Source organism: Somniosus microcephalus, chromosome 14 (genome assembly GCF_052327205.1).
Source record: "Somniosus microcephalus isolate GS21.2 chromosome 14, FLI_Smic_1.0, whole genome shotgun sequence".
Lineage (NCBI taxonomy): Eukaryota > Metazoa > Chordata > Chondrichthyes > Squaliformes > Somniosidae > Somniosus > Somniosus microcephalus.
Window position 1 is genome coordinate 15277536 of NC_141000.1, and position 20294 is coordinate 15297829.

At 44.8% G+C, this 20294-nt stretch overlaps 1 protein-coding gene across 5 annotated transcripts in view; it reads left to right on the forward strand.

Annotated features, from left to right (window-relative positions):
* The window catches only part of ofd1 (OFD1 centriole and centriolar satellite protein), an 81657-nt gene that overhangs the window by 486 nt on the left and 60877 nt on the right, over positions 1 to 20294 (forward strand). For 4 of the 5 annotated variants that reach the window (XM_086006279.1, XM_086006275.1, XM_086006277.1 and 1 more), the window contains exons 2-9: positions 1306 to 1420; positions 2510 to 2725; positions 5559 to 5627; positions 5736 to 5766; positions 5894 to 6001; positions 7735 to 7871; positions 9727 to 9900; positions 14021 to 14127. In XM_086006279.1, the coding sequence (XP_085862405.1) occupies positions 1325 to 1420; positions 2510 to 2725; positions 5559 to 5627; positions 5736 to 5766; positions 5894 to 6001; positions 7735 to 7871; positions 9727 to 9900; positions 14021 to 14127 (938 nt within the window). In that variant the 5' untranslated portion in view covers positions 1306 to 1324. Of the gene's footprint in view, positions 1 to 448; positions 523 to 1305; positions 1421 to 2509; positions 2726 to 5558; positions 5628 to 5735; positions 5767 to 5893; positions 6002 to 7734; positions 7872 to 9726; positions 9901 to 14020; positions 14128 to 20294 lie in introns of all 5 variants that reach the window. The other variant, XM_086006276.1, reaches the window with a different exon arrangement.

A 20294-nucleotide genomic window follows, 5' to 3' on the forward strand; every position in this document is an offset into this window, starting at 1 on the left:
CAAGCAAGGGAGGATTCACAGAGCCGCAGTTGTAGCGGCTGCGTTAATCTAGATCTGCATACAGTGTGCAATGGCTGTAACTTTGACTGTACTTAGGAGTAGGGAATGACAACAGAAAATGCTGGAAATACTCAGCAGGCCAGGCAGCATCCGTGGAGCGAGAAACAGAGTTAATGTTTCAGGTCTGGGACCCTTCATCCTTCATTCTGATGAAGGGTCCCAGACCTGAAACGTTGACTCTATTTCTCTCTCCACGGATGCTGCCTGGCCTGCTGAGTATTTCCAGCATTTTCTGTTGTTATTTCAGATTTCCAACATCTGCAGTATTTTGCTATTAGGAGTAGGGAACCTGGTATGGATTCACTAAGGATGTTTTAGTATTTAGTGGAACGCTATTAATGGTTATACAAGTGCCTTTATCTCTCGTATGACTATAAATTTACTTTAGGCTCTGCCACTGATGAAGCAGTGGTGCACAGTCGAGCAGAGGGTGCTGGCAGGTGTGTGGAGGTGGTTGTAAAGGTAAGTTGTCAAAGTCATGGATGGATTTGAAGACAGGACAAGTGTTCTGAAATCGAAGTGTGGACAGATTGGAGCAAATGGAGGTTGGCAAACATCAGATCGATGGATGAGCATGATCTTGTGTGGATTATGATAGGGATAGCTGGGTCTGGATGATTTTGAGTTTATGTAAGGTGGAGCTTAGGAGGCCAGGGTGGCTAGATGTGACCGAGGTGTTGATGTGGGTTTCAGTGGCAGTTAGGGTGAGGAAGGAGCAGTGAGCGAATGTTTCAGAGGTGGAAGTAGGCAATCTTGGCATTGAACTGGATGTGAGGTTTAAAGCTTGGCTCAGGATTGAGTAGCACTCACAGGTTTTGCACTGTTGCATTCAACTTGAGCAAAAATCTGTCAGAGATGAGGGACCAGGAGCTAACACATGAAGCCTGTGATGGGGGTCAAAGAAGATGGTTTCATTGTTGCCAAAATTGAGCTTCTGACTCACCCATAGTTTGATATTGGACAGGCAATCTGACGATAGTCACAGAATCAAGTAGGGGGGAAGTTTTGGGCTGGATTTTAACCAGGTGACAGGACACTTGTCAAATCTATAGTTTCATCCAGTTACTAATACATAATTGTTTATTTGCTCATGGTGTAAGTTTATTTGTAACTTTTATCTTTGCAAAAATGTAAAAAACATATTTCAGACTTTCCTATCATAATACTTGATCTTGATGTCTACATTTTGTAAAACATTTTGTATTATATATACTGTAAGAATCTTTTTGTTTGAATTTGCTGCAGTGTATAAACAGCATCTAAAATGGCTTCTGGTACTAGTGAAGCCATTTCTTCAGAAGAGCTTCGGAGGAGACTTTATCAGACATTCAAAAATCGGGGTGTCTTAGATTCTTTAAAGGTATTTATCTTGAACATACCATTTATCTCAGCAACGTTCTGTAATAATAATTCTACAGTGTTTTTTTACAGCTAATTAAAATTCCTTAATGTATAGTGTTCAGTCTAAAGTAAGAAATGTAGTACCTGGACATGAAGCAAAATAAAGTTTCCATATTTCTATAATTTTGTGGTCCTGAATATATCACTTAGCAAATGTCAAGCCAATTGAGTTGCAGCATAGAATTGATTGTAATTGGGTGTTAACTAGCTAATTCCTCACATTTGCATGCCTATTCCATTAAAATCATCTACAGAGTAAGTTTTAAAGATCCTGGTACTTGACGTCTATAAGACATCATATATTTCTTTGAAACCCACATTTATTCCACACATTTTCAACAGCAAAGCCAATTAATAATTATACAGTATACACATTATACATTGGTTGTGTACATACTTTTATATACAGGTAGACTATCCTTTATCCGAACTACCGAAAACCTCTAAAAACCGAAAGTTTTTTCGTTCAGCGTAAGTCGTGCGCACGACATGACCAGAGTGGCGCACGACTTACGCTGAGCAGGGCAGAGGGTCACAGAGTTCCCTCCTGGGTAGGAGATTGCAGGCCGAGCCGGGCAGTGTGAAGGAGGTACCGGGAGAGTGAACCCAACAATACAGTGGCCCGTCCGATATTCTTTTCTCCCCCCTCCCACCCGACCCGACCCCCCCCCCCCCCCCCCCCGACCCGAACCGCGGCCCGTCCAATATTCTTTTCTCCCCCCCGCCGACCCCACCCCAGACCCCCCGCCGACGCCGACCCCCACCCCCGACAAAATTCCCAGTCTTATAAAATACCTTCTGAAATCCGAAAAATTCCGAAAACTGAAACTCAGCTGGTCCCAAGGCTTTCGGATAAGGGATAGTGTACCTGTAGTACATATTTGACAAGTTCCCATGAATGCTAATTTGCACATCATCCAGCATCAAGCAACATCTCAGATTAAATAAGTGAAGATTTTAGGGCTCTTGCTAGATGAGCAAGTTTCTGCAAAAATTTGTGGTGTTCTTTCTAGACATTTGCCTCACTTATTAAATTTCTATTGGCCAGTCTCAGCTTCGAAATCAGCTTGTTCATGAATTAACGCACCCTGGTTTAAATGGACAATTACCTGCATATGGTCATCGTCGTCGGTATGCTTCCACAGATGAGGATTCTCTGTTGATTATGGCTGCAAATAGCATTGTAGCTGACCACTTGCGTAGGATTGGATGCGAGTACTCACTGTCTATCTTCTATCCAGAATGTGGCTTAGAAAAGGAGAAGGTAAAGTAAAACTATTTTTGTCTTTTAAAACATTTAAGGTAACTCCTGCAGCGGGAAACAAACCTTGAGTTAAAGGAGCAAATCGGTACACAGACTATAGTATAGTTTGAAGTCAGAGCTAAACCATTAAACACCATCAGTGTTTTTCACAAAATGATTAGTCACAAGAGATGTGCTGTCATGTTTTACAAATGCTTTTCCTAGAGTTTAAATCTGATCTTGGGCAACCTACAACCATGGTTTGAATAAACCCAAATGTTTAAAAAAAGAAATAGGAGTCTATTTTCGAACTATATCCATCAATTAAATAACAGTCTAATAATCTTGTCTATTATTAAGTATGTAAAGAAAACTTTTCCTTCTCTCCACCGATGAAGCCACTGACTCATGCTAGGGTACAGTTGCAGCACCTTTTAGGTATCCAGTGACTGTTCTCCATACGAGTCCAGACAGTAAGTGGTGGTAGGCTATTTGAACATGTGGGGAATCGCAATGAAATTAGAATCCACCTTGCCTGAAGTGCATATTACTTGCAAGTATTCAACAAGTGCTGCTGATGGCGATCACGAATAGGAGCCCTAACTGATTTAATTTTTCCTCTCTCTTATCCAGAAATAGTCAGGCCAATTGTTGTGCCCTTCCCATTGCTTTGATTGAGATATACTAACTCCGCACAATCCAAGGATCCAACCTATGACATTCTGCACAACACCACACTATTTCCAGTGCATTCATCTACTGCCATGGAGAATATGACTAAGGAAAATGTTTTAAATCTGTTTTATGGATTTTTTTGCAGCAAGCTATAAGTTGTGTGATAGCAAAATACTGCAGATACTGAAAATCCGAAATAACAACCGAAAATGCTGGAAAAACTCAGCAGGCCAGGCAACATTCGTGGAGAGAGAAATAGAGTCAACGTTTCAGGTCGAAGACCCTTTGTCAAGACTGAAAAAGCACAGGAAATGAAACAGATTAAAAGGCCAGGCTGGGAGAGAACAAAAGAGAAGAGACATTAAGAGGTATTCAAAACGAGACCAGATGGTGATAGGACTAGTGGAGACAAAAGACGGCTCTAGATTAGGTGTGAAATGCGCTGGCAGAATGGGAGACAGCTGCCATGTGGGAGAGGAAAAAAAGGGGGAGGGGAAAGGGCCAAAACAAAGGTGTGGATAAAAAATATAAGTAAAAATGTAATGGGGGCCGAGGTTATGATCTGAAACCGTACTCGGGCTCTTGCATTGTTCCACAGAAGCTCAGCGTAAACTCGAGGAACAGCACCTCCTCTTCCAATTAGGCACTTTACAGCCTTCCGGACTCAATATCGAGTTCAACAATTTCAGATCATAACCTCGGCCTCCATTACATTTTTACTTATATTTTTTATCCACACCTTTGTTTTGGCCTTTCCCCTCCCCCCTTTTTTTTTCTCTCCCACATGGCAGCTGTCTCCCATTCTGCCAGCGCATTTCACACCTAATCTAGAGCCGTCTTTTGTCTCCACTAGTCCTATCACCATCTCGTCTGGTTTTGAATACCTCTTAATGTCTCTTCACTTCTCTCTTGTTCTCTCCCAGCCTGGCCTTTTAATCTGTTTCATTTCCTGTGCTTTTTCAGTCTTGACAAAGTGTTTCCACCTGAAACGTTGACTCTATTTCTCTCTCCACGGATGTTGCCTGGCCTGCTGAGTTTTTCCAGCATTTTCTGTTATAAGTTGTGTGAATTGTGCTTGAGCCATGAATTAAATTTATCTCCAATGACGATATTTTGAAGATGGTGGTCAAAGAACTGTTGCAGAAAAGAAGTTTGTTTAGGGCATTCTTGAGATTCTTAGTTGCCTGGATACCGGGCTAAAACAAAGGACAAGGCAAATTGGTGAATTATATGAACGATTGGTCCCAACTTTCAATCAATTAACTAATCAATCAGCAAGTTATTCAGTAACCATAGAATAATAACTTTTGTTCCACTGTTGTAAGTACCATACAATGAGTATAATTTGTATTACAGTGCAAGATTCAATAGAAAATAATTCAAGTTAAATTGCAGTTATCATGATGATTCTTCAGGTCCAATTGCACCATATCATTAGCCTCCCAGTAAAAGAAAAAGTGGTTCTTATCTTTCTTTCTGATTGCTTCAGGCTTTGTAAAATAGATTGAATTTATCTGTAATTCCTCTAAACGGTCGTATCCCCCTCACCCTAATATTACTGAAAGGTCACCGACCTGAAACGTTAATTCTCTTTCTCCACAGATGCTGCCTGACCTGCTGAGTATTTCCAGCATTTTCTGTTTTTATTACCTAGACTAGTTTTGCTGCTGTTTCTCAGTCATTTTTATTCAGTAACTAAAGGCTTACATGCTGTTATTCTATATTAAATGAAATAACTGAGGATCTTTTATCATAAGGAAGAGGGTCCTGTTCATTTTATAAATTTTTTTTTACAACAGGCTTGAATTCTTACCTCCATGTAAGGAGGGAAAACCGAATTATTTTGCAGGTTCTCCAGTCATTTCTTCTTGGCAGTACGGTGTAGCACTGGAATTGACAGGGAAGTGTTTATCAAATGTTGTAACGGCTGTGCTTGAGGCAATGCATGTGTATTTGTGCTTGTGATTAGAGCTTTTTATTTTGGCAAGTAGCGAAATGGTGCCAAAGGATGTGACTGAAACTACATGTGCATGGAAATAGGTGGAAAACTGTAATCATATGGATTTGCATAGAGTAAGATTTTGTTCATGAATTCTCAGAGAAGGATCTCGTCATCAAGTACCATAAAAACTTAGCAGTTATGAAATGAATTTCACTTTAAAAAAAACATTTTTCATAGGTATTTACAGCAAGAGATCTCCTACAAATTATGAGGATCGACCCCAGATCAAACCTTTACCAATCTATTGTGAGTTTGTGTTTGATTATATTATAAATGAAGTTTGATAATTCGGCATTTTTCTCTTTCACATATTGGATGACCTTCATGGTTTTTGTTTTATTTTTCCTACTGCAGATCTCAAATCTTCAAAGGGACAATCAAAAAGGTAATAGTGCAGTTTCAAATACTGTAACAGTACATACATAACAAAATTGCAATCCTTTCAAAAATGTTTGAAGAATACATTTTTTAACATATATTTAAAAAAAATCTTTTTTTTCTCTTGCTGATAGGATTTCTTACTCAATTTCTAATGGAACTGACTGATTATCACCTAACTAGGGAGTATCGCGATGCAGAAGCTCAGACCAGCTGCGTTCCACAGTACAAGGAATCTATTGGTAATGAGCAGGGGTGGGGGATTCTATTTGAATAAATAATTACCTTTGTAGTTTTTTTTAAAAAGTATCACTAAATTAAACACATCTTCCACAGTGTATGCAACTTAGGTCAATGAAGAAATACATGTAGAAACTGACCCCAGGCATCCATATAATGTCACCAAGGGGTAGCATGTAGATACAGGAAACTTTTTTTTATCCGGCACGGACGGGACCGACGTGGTGCCGGTTCATCAAAAATTCCAGATAACCGAAAGCTATAATAAAAGATATGGAGCTGAGAGCTCCGTATAAAGCAACAAACCCTGTTGCAGCTTCAGAACAATGGCCACAAGTTGCAAGCGTCTCTGTAGCTTAGCAACAGCTGCAGCCACACCCTTGCACAGCAACAAATGGAGGAAGACAAGTAATAAAAGTTACCTGAACCTACTCCTGAATTTTGCCGGTTAACCGAGATTTCCGGTTATTTAGGTGCCGGTAAATCGAAAGTTTCCTGTATGAAGAAGAGGAGAGGGCCATGGATATGTCCCTGTGGTACAGATCATGTGAGAAAAGGATGAGAAGCCATTGTAGTACCTACATTGAGCCATAGAATATAAGAGCAGGGAGGTTATGCTCGAACTGTATAAAACACTAGTTAGGCCTCCGCTAGAATACTGCGTACAGTTCTGGTCACCACATTACAGGAAAGATGTGATTACACCAGAGAGGGTACAGAGGCGATTTACAAGGATGTTGCCAGAACTGGAGAGTTTTAGCTATGAGGAAAGATTAGATAGGCTGGGGTTGTTTTCTTTGGAATAGAGGAGGCTGAGGGGAGATTTAATTGAGGTGTATAAAATTGAGGGGCCTATATAGAGTGGATAGGAAGAACCTATTTCCTTTAACAGAGAGGTCAATAACCAGGGAGCATAGATTTAAAGTAATTAGTAGAAGGATTAGAGGGGAGTTGAGAACTTTTTTCACCCAGAGGGTGGTGGGGGTCTGGAACTCACTGCCTGAAAGGGTGGTAGAGGCAGAAACCCTCATCGCATTTAAAAAGTTCTTGGATGTGCACTTGAAGTGCCGTAACCGACAGGGCTACGGACCAAGAGCTGGAAAGTGGGATTAGGCTGGATAGCTCTTTTTCAGCTGGCACAGACACGATGGACCGAATGGCCTCCTTCTGTGCTGTAAACTTCTATGATAAGAATGGAACCAGGAGAGAGCAGTGCTTTGGAGGTGGACTGAAGAGGAGAGACTATGGAGGAGGATAGCGTGGTCAACTATCGAAGGCAGCAGAGAGGTTGAGACAAGATAAGGGGTTAAGGTCACAGTCACACAACATGTGTTTTACTTTTACCAGTGTGGTGTTGGTACTGTGGATTGAGCAGAAGACAGATTGTAGGGGCCCTGCTTTGCTGGCATGTAAGCAGCTAGTGTGAATATTTCAGCTGCTGATCTTGCAGGTGGCCAAAAAACAAGGCAACCTGAAGTGGTAAGCCACTTTGCTTTTATGCAGTGATTGGAGGCAGGACTGCTGTCAGAAATGTAAATGTGGCTGGAACCCCATTTTTGTGTCATTTGTTGCCTTTGGCAGCACAAACTCTACCGTATTTATTTATATTCGACGTTTCCTGCCAGCTTTAGAGCTGCAGTCAGTAAATGTAAATGTGCTGTGTCCACTGTTCCCTTCTGATTTTGTTCTTTCACTGCTGTACAAAGTATTTAGCTCCTCATTTCCTTCCTTACAGTTGATAAACTTCAAATGGTTGATGAAGAATATGCAGCACTTCATCCAGCAAATGTGCAAGAGGACTTTTGGGAAACAAAACTGCTTGTATATCGCAAACAAATAGAAGAACAGCTTCAGGCAGAGATGCAGCAAGAGGTAGTACACCATATTCTTTAGTCATCTTTATCACTAAATTGGTCACTAGATAATTTAATAAATCTTTCTAAATTAGCTAAAATATTTAATTTCCTGGGTTTTTAATCACAAAAGGAACACACTGGTGAAATGTAAGCATTACACTGTGCAGACTGGAGTAGTTTGCAATAGAGAGACTGGTGCCCAATTTACTGATGCTGCTCCATGTAGCACACTCCCAACACCATTAGTCAGTATCCATTGTAAAACTAGATAATATTGGAGTTACAATCCATTAGAACAGCATTCTAGTATACAGGAAACTCTCGTTTAAACGGCACCTAAATATCTGGAATTCTCCATTAACCGGCAAAATTCTCACTCCAAAAGCAACACCTCAATAACGGGCAATGTTGCCGAGTCCGAGTCTCCCGCGGTGGCCGAGTCAGTCAGTGGGGGTAGTTCTCCAAACTGCCACTACTCGGCTTCTTGGCGCTGTCGGAAGTCGGAACACCTCAATACCCCTGTAACAGGAGTCTGACTCTCCCGCGCTGCCGGTAGTCTCTTCTGATCTGCCATTTTACAGGGGTACTGTGTGTCTCCCACGCTGCTGGTAGTACTGTACTTAATCAAGCATCTTCCACCATCCATTTAACACAACATTCTGTAGGTGAGTACCCAATTACTGTATACTGCACATTTCTTGATTTTTTAATTTTTCTTTGTTAAAAATAGCCTCGGTAGATAACCCTCTCCATCATCCGGAATTTTTGATCAACTGGCAACACGGTGGTCCCGTCGGTGCCGGATACCAAAGAGTTTCCTGTACTTGTATTGAGTCTGACCTTGTACCTGTCCTCCCTGTTGCCAGGCCAGATATGATTATAGTGGATGTAGTTTTTTGAACTGGTACCAATCTATCATGACCCTGTATGCATTGAATTAAAGGTGTGTTGTTGTCAAGGGGAAACAGTAGTGAGTCGTGTCTCTATGCATCACTGTGCCACTTGAATGTGACATCATTATACCTGAGGGTGCATAAGGGTCTGTGTACAAATTGGGGGAGGAGGCTGACCGGTATAAACATTTAGAGGGTTTAAACCTGATGGTTTGAATGCGGTCAGTAGAGGTTTGAGTCCCATTCCCCTGGGCCCCCTTCCTATAATACTATCAAACTTTGTCTCCCAATGATCAAAGCCCCCTCCTCAAATCTGATGGACCCAGGTCCCCAGTTCCAGACCTCTCTCCCACTCCCAGATCCCCTCTCATTTTTCACTAACCCCAGGCTGCATTCCCGGTGTTCCCTATTCCCAGTACTATCGCATTGCTTCCAGACTCTGATCTTTTATCCTAATGATCCCAGGATCCCTCTCACGGTGACCCCAGGTCGTGCTCTAGTCTTCCTAGAACCTCCGTCTTCAGTGATCCACAGATCCTGCTGAAAATAATGCCAGACTCTGATACTGCCAGCCCTTGGATCCCCGTCCCAGGGCTGCCCCCAAAGCTGATAAATTCCTGATTGTACTACTTGGCACAACGATTGTTCTTACAAAACCTCCCACACACCATGAGCAATGTCATTAGGAGTTCTGCGAGTGACGTGTGTGTGCTGTTGCCACTAGTATCTTCTGCTACTGGCAGCAATTTCTCTTCAGTGTCGTGTTTCCCACATTTTGCTGTGATGCTTTGTATCCTATTGCAGGAAAATTATCCACAGAGCTTGTGACACTACAAGTGTAATTAGTCATTACACAAGAATCTGCTGAATTATATTAGTTAGTTGTAGTTTTTTAAAAAATTGGATGCAGTATTTGCTTTTTCTTAAAGATTCATCTTGGTGTGTAAGAAACTCACCCAGTTCTTTTGATCATGGCAGCTACAACATTTTAAGGATCTGGAATTGGCTAAGGTCCGGATTCAGGAGAAAGAGCGGTCGCACAAGGATATAGAAGAGGTCAGAAGGAAGTTGGATAAAATGCATCAGATGAAGTCTGAAACGTTAATCACACGAGAGAAGAATGCTATTGAGAGACTTCAGAAACAGCAGGAGGTAGGTTTAGATACAACTAGAAAGATAATGCACTAGGCAACCATGGATGTATCACCGCTTTCTACAACTAAATACTGGGCATAACCCGAATGCAAATAATTAATAGATTGTCTTTTCAGGAAATGCCTTTGGGTAAAATAAGCTGACAATCAAGGATGGGACAGGCCTTGTATACTGTGTGCACATGTGGAAAAGGCCTCATGGGGTGCCTCCAATGTCATGATGTCTCAAAACATCTTGAAGGGAGGTTGAACCTTAGTGGGGTTTTTTCCCTCTCCAGCAAGCAATGCTCATTGTTGGACCACTTTGTATGGAGAGGCTTTCTAGAAGAACAAAGAAGACCATACAAATATATAATCCTTTTTAATTTTGCTATCTTTTACTGTGGTCTTAATTCCACGTCCTTTATTTTAGCGCAGAGAGACATCTTCAGAAGTCTATGGACATCTGCTTTTTCCTCATAATTAAAGGGTGTACGGCACAGAAATCAAAAGCACTTGAGAGCAGAGTATGGGGGTGGGGCATGGAGAAGAGGCAAAACTGATTCCTTGTGCTTTATCCTGGCGTTGCAATTGGGATTCATTTTGATGGGGATCATTTTAATTTAATTGTATTCTACCTTTAGAATTTTGACACTGAACCTGCCTGAATTGATTCTGCATTGGTGGATGAAACAAAACTGGAAGTCTACTTGTACTGGCTTCTGCTTTAAAGTGGTAATAGCACTGAAATATGCTCCCATGTGCAAATCCTCCTTTCAACCTTCATTAATATTTCAGTTTTATAATTGTGGAATTTTTCTCTGGTTAACCTTCAAAGATGACATGTATCTTGGTTTCACACTTTAAAAAAAAATATAAAGTGGTGTTGCATGCAAAAAAAAATTACTAAAAATCCAAAACACATGGCTTGTATTTAAAATATTGCTAACAGATGCTGGAGAAGCATGTAGTTTGTCGTCTCACCTTACCACTTGTTGAGCTCTCAATTTCAATCAGGCAGTTTGGGGAGTCATGAAGGAAGAATCATGGGGGTATGATTTTCATCTTCACCACCTGGATGGTAATCTGGTAGAGAAGATCAGGCAGGCTCTAGAAAGGGTGGACAATCCTTTCCACCAACCTACCGCCCAGGAGAGAGAGACAAAAACCTACTCCATGATTTTCCCCAGAGAATGAGGGAGACTATCTGATGAGTCGACCTGCGCTGCTCAAAAGTATCACCAAGCAGCGCCCGCCGTTCGTTAGATTTTCCAATGCCCGCTCAATTTCCATGAACGGCAAGTTGGGACATTGAACTGGCACGGCACCCCCTACAGGGCATCTGGGACCTGTGAGAACAGGGCAAGCAACTGTGTATCTCTTTAACCAATCAGATTGAAGAATTGTTGAACAGTGCCGAGTCTAAACCAGGAAGTGTCAGTTAGAATAGAGAATTCAATGGCCCAGAAATTCGGGTCGGGGGCTTCCCGCGGGTGTAAGCCCCCGACCTGCACTTACCTAGCACGCCGGCCGTTGAGCTGTGGGCCCGCGTGGGATTCCGATCCTGGGCCTCCTCCAACTGCTGGCGCGCAGTGCTTGCGTATCCCAGGGACGCAGTTAGTTCGATGCGTCCCCTGGGATCATGTGGGCCATGGGGAGCCAATCAGAGCAGGGACTGCTTCATTCATAAGTTTGACAGGAAGGGCTGTCAAACTTATAAATACTATAAGCCCCAAAACATCACTAAATCTTCAAATACATTTTTTTTTTAAATCACGTTTTTTAAATAAACTATAAATTACATGAAATAACTTTTAAACAATTTAAATTTTTGAAACAAATAATTTTATTTTCTAACGGGGCTAAAAATAAACTTACCTTTCTTTAAAGTATTTAAAAATAATAAACCTGTGGAAAAAATGTTTCAATTTTAATTAATTCACCACTTACCTTGTAAAAAGCAGGCCTTGCGACTGCTTTTTACATGTCTAACTTCTGGAGACTTACCCTCCCGGGAAAACCTGCAAAAAAAACCGTAAGTTCGATGCGCACGCGCAGCCTCTCCCGCGCACGCATTCGACCTCTGAACCCCTTCTTTCAGGGGAACGGAAGTGCCAGTTTCCCGCGCATGCGCAGTGCATGCAGGAAACCGGCACTTCCATTGGGCTGCGTGTGAGTACCCCGTGGGTACTCAACCGTGGGGACCCGGAGTTCTGGGCCAATGTCAAATCAGGTACAGAAAGCAAAATAGAGAGGGAAAGAAAGATTGGATTAAGAGATAAAGAAAAAGTTTTGAAAAAAATTATAATTTAATCTTTTTAATCTCCAACAGCAATTAAAATCTGAAGGAATGAGACGCCACACTGATAATAGTTAATTTTCAGTGCCAGAGAGTTTGAGCGGCAGTAATTAAGACTTATCATGCCATTATAAAAGGGTACTTAGACTGAAATGGACAAGCCCTGACTTTCTGTGGTGAATTTAGTCCGTATCTACTACACAAATACTGGAACTTCATGCCATTCAATACATTTGCATGGGGAGCCAGATGGTGAGATGTCGTTTTTGCGCAGCTTATGGCGGAGCGGCGCATCTCACACAGCAACTTTTGGATTTTCACGTTTAACTGTGCATCTACACTTGCCTGAAGTTGCTGTCTGATTTGCGCATACTCACCACCATTTTTACAGTAAATTCTGGCCCAAAGTATGTCAGTGGATCTCTTGTGACCTTGCTCATGATCAGTTAAAGAATGCGCTGCTTTTTAAAGGCGCAAGCATTATACTATGTAACATAAAATCTGCTGCAAATAAGCTGTGTGTAATGTTCCTTTATGGCGCAAGGTCTAATTGCTGCATTTCCAGAGGTCATTTAGAGTTTAATTGCTCCTAGGCTGGTAATCAGATCAATTAAAGGTCAGAAGGAACCAACAGGAAATGATTGGCATTCATTTTAAAAGAAAACATTAAGGGCTGGATTTTCATGTAGGAGGCGGGACTATAACTTTCAGGGTTGTAGTCCCACCTCCATCGAGCTCTAGCCAACCCACACGATTTAGACTTGATTGACCTTGTTGAGCCTGCCCAGCGGGCTCAGCAGGCCAATTAAGGGCCACCCGGCGACAGGTGACATCACAGATTGATATTTCATCTGTCAAGACCTTTTGACAGATGAAATATCAGCGTTTGACAGCTGTTTGAAGCTGTCAAACACTGACAATCTGTACTCCAAGTTAATTCCTTCCTCTCAGGATGAATTAGAGATCTCTCCGGAACAGAAAGCTGAATGCTGCAATTTTTGACAGTTCGGGGCCATTCTGCTTTCTGTGCCGGTGAGATGAGGGACTCCCGAGACCTGAAGGAAGGAAGGCTGTAAAGGTAAGTAAAACTTCTTTAAACACTTTAAACACACCAAACACACTTACCTCTGCATTCATGCACCCATCACTCACCTGAACACCGGACACCTCGACCCCCTCCAAGCCCGACGGCCCGCCTCGCTAACTTGGCGTGGTTTGGAGCCGTCGGGAATCCCACACTTCAACATCAAAAATAGGGATTAGGCTAAAAACTGCCTGTTAACTGCCTGTTAACAGGCAGTTAATTGGCACTAATCCCCTTCCCGCCTCGGGGAGGCGGGTCGCAGTGCGAGGTGGGTACCCGCCTCCTTTGAAACTGGCATGGAGGTGGGTTGGGGGTGGGATGGGGTCGTGCCCCATGATTTTGGGATTTTAACCCCCCACACACCTCCAATCCCGCCTCAACGGCCCAATGAAAGTCCTCCCCTAAGTGTTACTTCTTGGGTTAGTTGGGCGCTATTTTCTATTCTTGGGGAACTTTTGCTGTAGATTAGAAATGATTGGCATTGTTTCTCCTTTTTTAAGTGTGGCCTAGAAATTTGCTCATGTTTTGGATACATGTCAATGTTTATATATAGCTAGATATTTTAAATAGACTGGTGACAAAGCATTAGGTAAAGTAATAATGTTATTTAAAACTGGGTATTCCATGAATGTGAAAGTAAGAATTGATCTAGAGTTCTGTATTTATTTTGTTTGTTACAAAGTTGAGCATATATAACGCTAAATGAAATTATCTTTTATCAGATGGATTGTGTTTAGAATATCTATTTTGTTACAGATTGAGGAAAAAGAAATCTATACGCAGAGACAAAGTTTATTGAAAGACATTGAAGCTGTGCGAAATAGAGAGGTCGAACTTCGACAACGAATTGAAGCCTTTGAGCTGTAAGTAGAAACAGCAAAAGAAATAAAGGGGGAGAAATTGAGTATAGCCCCGTTTGGGGCGCCAGCCTCGCCAGGGCGCTAAAAGTAGCGCCCCAGAAACATTCGCGCCCCCGCACCGGAAATGAAGTGGTTGCGCCCCAAAGGGAAACGGGCACCCCGCATCCCTCTTGGGGCGCTGCGAGTGAATATCGTGGCGCTACGTGCTGCTGCGGCACGTCGCGCTGCGGTATTGCAGGCCTTCCTCCCCTTCTTAAAGGGGAGGGGCCTTGTGCAGCGCGATCTGGGGCCCAGCTGGGCCCCCGAGGATCGGGAGTGCAGGCAAAAGAGCCCGGCACCGAGGAGAAGTGCCGGGCTCTTGGAGCGCAGCCGGCACTCTGCGGGGGGGGGGTTCAGGAGGCCGGAGACTGGAGCGCTGGCAGGCGGCCAACAACAAAAATGGCCGCCCCGCACCTCGCCTTTAATTTGCGCCTCCCCGGCCGCAGGTTCGCCCCCCGACCCTGTCGGACATAGCGTCCGGCGGTAAACCAGGGGGCGCTGCCGAATATCGCGGCCGGGGTGTCAGCGGGGCGCTGCACACACCGATGATGTCATCGGCAGCGGCGCAGCGCTAACGGTTAGCGCCACCACTAACGTCCCGCGGAATTTAGCGGGAGGCGTGGGCAGTGCCGCGCCCAGGCGCAAGTTGGCTTGCGACCCACTTAGCGCCCTCTTACGGCGCTAACGGGTGGCGCAACCAACTGAATTTCTCCCCCAAAGTCTATAATTGACATTAAAAACCCCTCTGAACTGTTGATATTTGTGGTTTTTCATGCTAGTAATCCAAAAATTTAAAAATGACAAACTCTTGGATTGAAACATTGGCTGCGATTTTTGCCGGCGCTCAGAGGGCGGGTTTGGAGACGGGTCAGGAGTTAAATCCAAGGTGATTGATGACGGGTTGCGAACCTGCCTCCACGTGACTTTCCAAAGTTTCGGGTTTGCGACTCCAGATCAGACCCGACACCAAGTGGCAGGAGAGGCACTTAAGGTAGTTAACAGCTTGTTAATGCTATTTTGACCGGATTTTTCAATTTTGCCGCATCTTCACCGTGTTCCACGGCATTCGACAAACATGCCAGCTGATTGTGTCGGGTGTTCCATAAAGCTGAATCGTTCATAACTGCAACTGCAGCATAATAGCTAACCTGCCACATCAGTTCAATTTCAAATGCCAGAACTTTCTGATTTCAGGATTTGGAAGATATATTTCAGATGTATTGAGGTTGTAAATGTATGTTGTGAGATCTATATGCACTGTGACCTCCTTGGAAAAACCTCTGTCCACATTGACTGAGCGCTTATAACATCTCATCCTCAAGTGATATATATACACCAGCAGAATGGGAACCATTTATACTCTCTCATCCTGGTCCTCCGATTCGGAGGACGAGCAGCCGCAGCAGCACCAACAACCAGAGTGCCAACCTTCTCCTCAGCCACCTGATGCTGCACAGGAGAGAGGGGGTCAGCACAGGGGTGTACCGTGCCGGGGGCAATACCCCCAACACTGGGAATACAGGCAGAGGATGAGCTTCCTGGACATGACAGAACAGCAGTGCTTCAGGAGGCTCAGGCTGTCTCACCAGCTCATGGCAGACATTTGTAGCTTGCTGGAAGAAGACCTGCTGCCCAGAGGACCTGGTGGACGCGCCTTACCCGTGGCTGTCAAAGTCACCACCGCCCTCAGCGTCTTCATCTCAGGCTCCTTCCAGGGATCGGCAGCAGACATTTGCAGGATCTTGCAGTTGGCCACCCACAGATGCATCGCCCAGGTGACCGATGCCATGTTTCACAAGTCAGCCAATTATGTAAACTTTGCCACTGATGAAGCCAGTGTTACTGAGGTTCTTAGCTTTGCGGCTCTATCTGGCTTCCCACAGGTGCAAAGCATCATCGACTGCATACATGTGGCCATCAAGGTACCCCCACATCACCCAGGAGTGTTTGTGAACCGCAAGGGCTTCCACACCCTCAGTGTGCAGCTCGTCTGCAACCGTAAAAAGATCATCATTCATGTGTGCGCCAGATTCCCAGGCAGCTGTCATGACTCTTTCGTGCTGCGCCAGTCCACTCTCCTTCAGCTCTTCACACCCCCAGACTTACCGGGTGGCTGCTTGGAGACTAGGGCTATCCACTGAAGACGTGGTTGATGACACCGTTGAAGAGGCCAAGCGGTGAGGCCGAGGAGTGCTATAATGACCGCCACATGAGATGTGTCATAGAGCAAGCAATCAGCATGATAAAGATGCGCTTCAGATACTTGACCGATCTGGAGGAGCCCTTCAGTACGCACCAGCCAGGGTCTCCAGAATCATCGTCGTATGCTGCGCCCTGCACAACATGGCGCAGCAGCGAGGATTGGAGCTGCAGGAGGAGCAAGGCACAGAGAGCACAGCCCCTTCGGAGGAGGAGGAACTTGAGGTGGAGGTGGCACCAGCAGTGGTGCACATTGCTGCCCGGGATGGCCTCATAATGGTCCGATTTACTTAAATTGCACCAGTGCACCCATATGTCTCCCAGATGCTGAACCAACTACCTGCAACCCCCCCCCCCCCCCCCAACAACACCACAAAGCAGTTCTACAATGACCAAACCATTCCTGTCGCCCAAACCCCCACTGCTCGAAGTTAAGTAATGTCTCACTATTCACTCCAAATGGCAAAGCCACTTCCCAGGTAGCAGGCAAAAATGGACAAGATGGGAAAGTGGTGCAAAGAAATAAATTTATGTGCATCAGAAATGTAAAGGAAACTTAACATTAACATTTTGTCAAACACCCATGTGCATATCCTTGTGCATCTACGATTGTCTTTTTTTGTTTCTGCATGCTTCTATGAGGTAAAACCCCTGTGGCTTCAGCAGAGGTAGAGGCAGGCTGCTCACTTCGCTGCTTTGACACTTTTGGCGGGAGTCCTCTGGGTTTTGGAGCCTGTGATGGCCCCGCCAAAGACAGCTCCTCCTGCAACTGTGCCTGGCAGACTCGGTCATCGGGATCCGAGGCAGCATGTGGGGCTCTGACCGAGGGGGAGGCAACGGGGGAGAAGTGTGAGCACTTTGAGAAGAACCCTCACTTCCATGTCCCCTCTCACCATCATCCTTCTCATGGGCCACCCGCACTTCCCTGCTAGCAATGAGCTGGAGAGCACCGCGCTGCACATCAGTGGGGTGATGAACGCCCAACTCTACGTTGGTCTCTCTCCTCGAGATGAGCTCAATGAGTGTCTGCAATCTGTTGTTCACAGCAAGCATGTTCTTGTTCCACTAGTGCATTAGCTGGATCATGCAGGTGGCCATCCTTTCCATGGAAGAGCACATTGTCGCCATCGCCTGCGAGATGGTGGTGCTCATGTTGGAGATGAGCTCCTCCGTTCTTTGTACAGTCGCACACATCGCGGCTGCAAAAGCTGCCTGAGCCTCGCGCATTTGTTGCTGCTCCTCCAAGATCACCCTCTTACTCGATGGCCCCCCGAGGTTCAGCATCTGCATGCAGTTAAGCAGAGCTTGGAGCATCCTGCGCCCTCCGCTGAGGAGTCTTCAGTGCTGTCCCTGTCGCCACCATCTGCTCTTGCTCACTTGTGATGTGTGGGACACCAGGTGACAACTCTACTCTGTCTCGCTGTACCCACCGGGGTGTGCGTATCTGCACTGGTGCTGGGTGCGCTTGGGTCTGCTGATGGTGCACCCTCAGAGAGTGGAGCTTCCTCTGAGGAGCTGTCTTCCTCCTCATCTGGACATTGTGGGGGCACTTGATGGACCTGTGGGGGCACTTGATGGACCTGTGGGAGAGTAAAGATTTGAATTGGAAGTCTTATGATAAGAATGTGTAATGTTACCATTATGCACATGATAACATTTCACTGGCTGCTGACATCAAGTCACCATGAGTGACTGTTGGATGCCATATGGCTATATGAGATTTAATTCTGTCACCAGGTTGCTGGGAGGTCCCCCTCTCTCCGTCTCCCACCACCAGCAGATCTGCAACTCCAGTGATTTCAAGCACTTCCTCCTCTGCTGGAGCCAAGTTGGTGAATATTGAAGGGTCACCTCTGGTTTGCTGCTTCTCCCTATTGTTCTGGACTCCCTTCTCCTGCAAGGAGGGAAAGAAGAGAAGTTTGAGTGAGAGTGATGGAATGAGTGTAAGGAATGGATGGGCTACATCTGTAGAGGGTGACTATGAGAGAGTGGCTTGACATTGCCAAATGGCCTCCTTCTGTGGCGTTACTTCCTATGATTGCATTAGGATGAGGGTGAGTGTCAGTGATGGTTAGTCAGATGGGGATGTGAGTAGGTACATAGAGAGTGAGGGATGGGTGCGCCTGCAAGGTAGGTTGGTGTGAGGAAGGACGTGCAGCAGTAGGCTTTGGAAGGCAGTGTGATAAGGTTGGGGTGACACGCACATCAGGATGCTGTTGAATTTGGCATTACACTCACCTTTCCTGACCTCGTGAGATCATTAAATCTTTTCTGGCAATTGATCCAGGACCGCCTTACGACATCCCTGATGCTGACCTCCTCCGTGATCTCCAGCCATGCTCTCTTGGTGTCTCTGGCTGGTCTTTTGCACCCATCCGCAGGGAACAGGCCCTCCCCGCGTGCTATTACTCCCTGGACCAGCACTTCCAGGGAGGCATCAGGGAATCTGGGCGCAGTCTTCTGTCGGTATGACTCCCATGACCCACACAAATCTCAGTGATATCCAGCAATTTCCACCTCAACCAAACCCCTTTATCTCTCCTTCAACTGGGATGTGTGCAAGGCTGTTTAAATAAAGTTCAATCCAGGGACTTGAGCACATAAAGCTAGGCTGACACTCCAGTGCAGTACTGAGGGAGTGCTGCACTGTTGGAGCTGCCGTCTTTCGGATGAAACGTTAAACCGAGGCCCCGTCTGCTCTCTCGGGTGGACGTAAAAGATCCCATGGCACTATTTCGAAGAAGAGCAGGGGAGTTCTCCCTGGTGTCCTGGCCAATTATTATTCCTCAACCAACACAACAAAAACAGATGATCTGGTCCATTACCACATTGCTGTTTGTGGGAGCTTGCTGTGCGCAAATTGGCTGCCGCATTTTCCACATTACAACAGTGACTCCACTTCAAATGTACTTCATTGGCTGCATTGAGTTGTCCAGTGATTGTGAAAGGCGCTATATAAATGCAAGTCTTTTTCTTTGTTTATCTCTGCTGAAAACAAGTCATCAGTGACGTCAGCAGACTCGCTCCATTTAATTGGCCTGGAAATCTGCATGACTGTTTCAATTGATGTAATTGAGTTAAATGCGCAGTGCAGAACGCGCTGTTAAAAAGTTCGGGATGGTGGCACGCACACACCCGCCCCGACGCTCCGGTAAAGATTCCGGCCATTGAATCTGATTGACTGACTGAAAATCTGCCACCCAGAATAGTTTCTGCTACCTGCTAATTGATATGAAGAGCTGTTTTCAGTGGGGGAATCACTGTGATACAACAGAGATTATTGCCCACTAGCATCACAAAGCAGAGATTGGTACAAAATGAGTGAGAAGTTCCAGTCCAAGAGTATTAAAACAAATATTGTCACAGGTCTTCTGGGCTCTTCAGTACTTTACTACTGAACATTGCTGTCATATAATGTCAGTTTCAAGTACAGGAAACTTTGGTTTATCCGGAGGTTAACTGTCCGGAATGCTCGAGCCACCGGCAAAAATCGGGAGCCGTTTCGTTAGGTTTTTTTTCTTTTCGTTGCTTTTTTTTCACCAGTCAGGCTCTGCAAGGTCTCGCTGAAGCTGTTGCTAAGCTACAGAGACGCTTGCAAGGTACGGCCGACTGTTTAGAAGCAGGGTTTGTTGCCAGATATGGAGCTCAAAATCTCCGTATGTTTCAACATTAGCGCTGGTTTGTCCGGCAGTTTTGATGGGACAGCAACAGCTCGGTGCCGGATAGCACAAAGTTTCCTGTATTAAGACACATTCGTTATCAATTCTGTAAATCTTTGGGCCAGTAATTCACGGTTTATATTTCTTTGTGTGTATATCGTATACATTGTGATACATTGAATATTGTGGTAACATATTGCAGACCACAATTGCTTATCTTCCTCATTTGAATGTTCCACTGAATGTTTGATTATTTGGACCTTCTGATTGCAT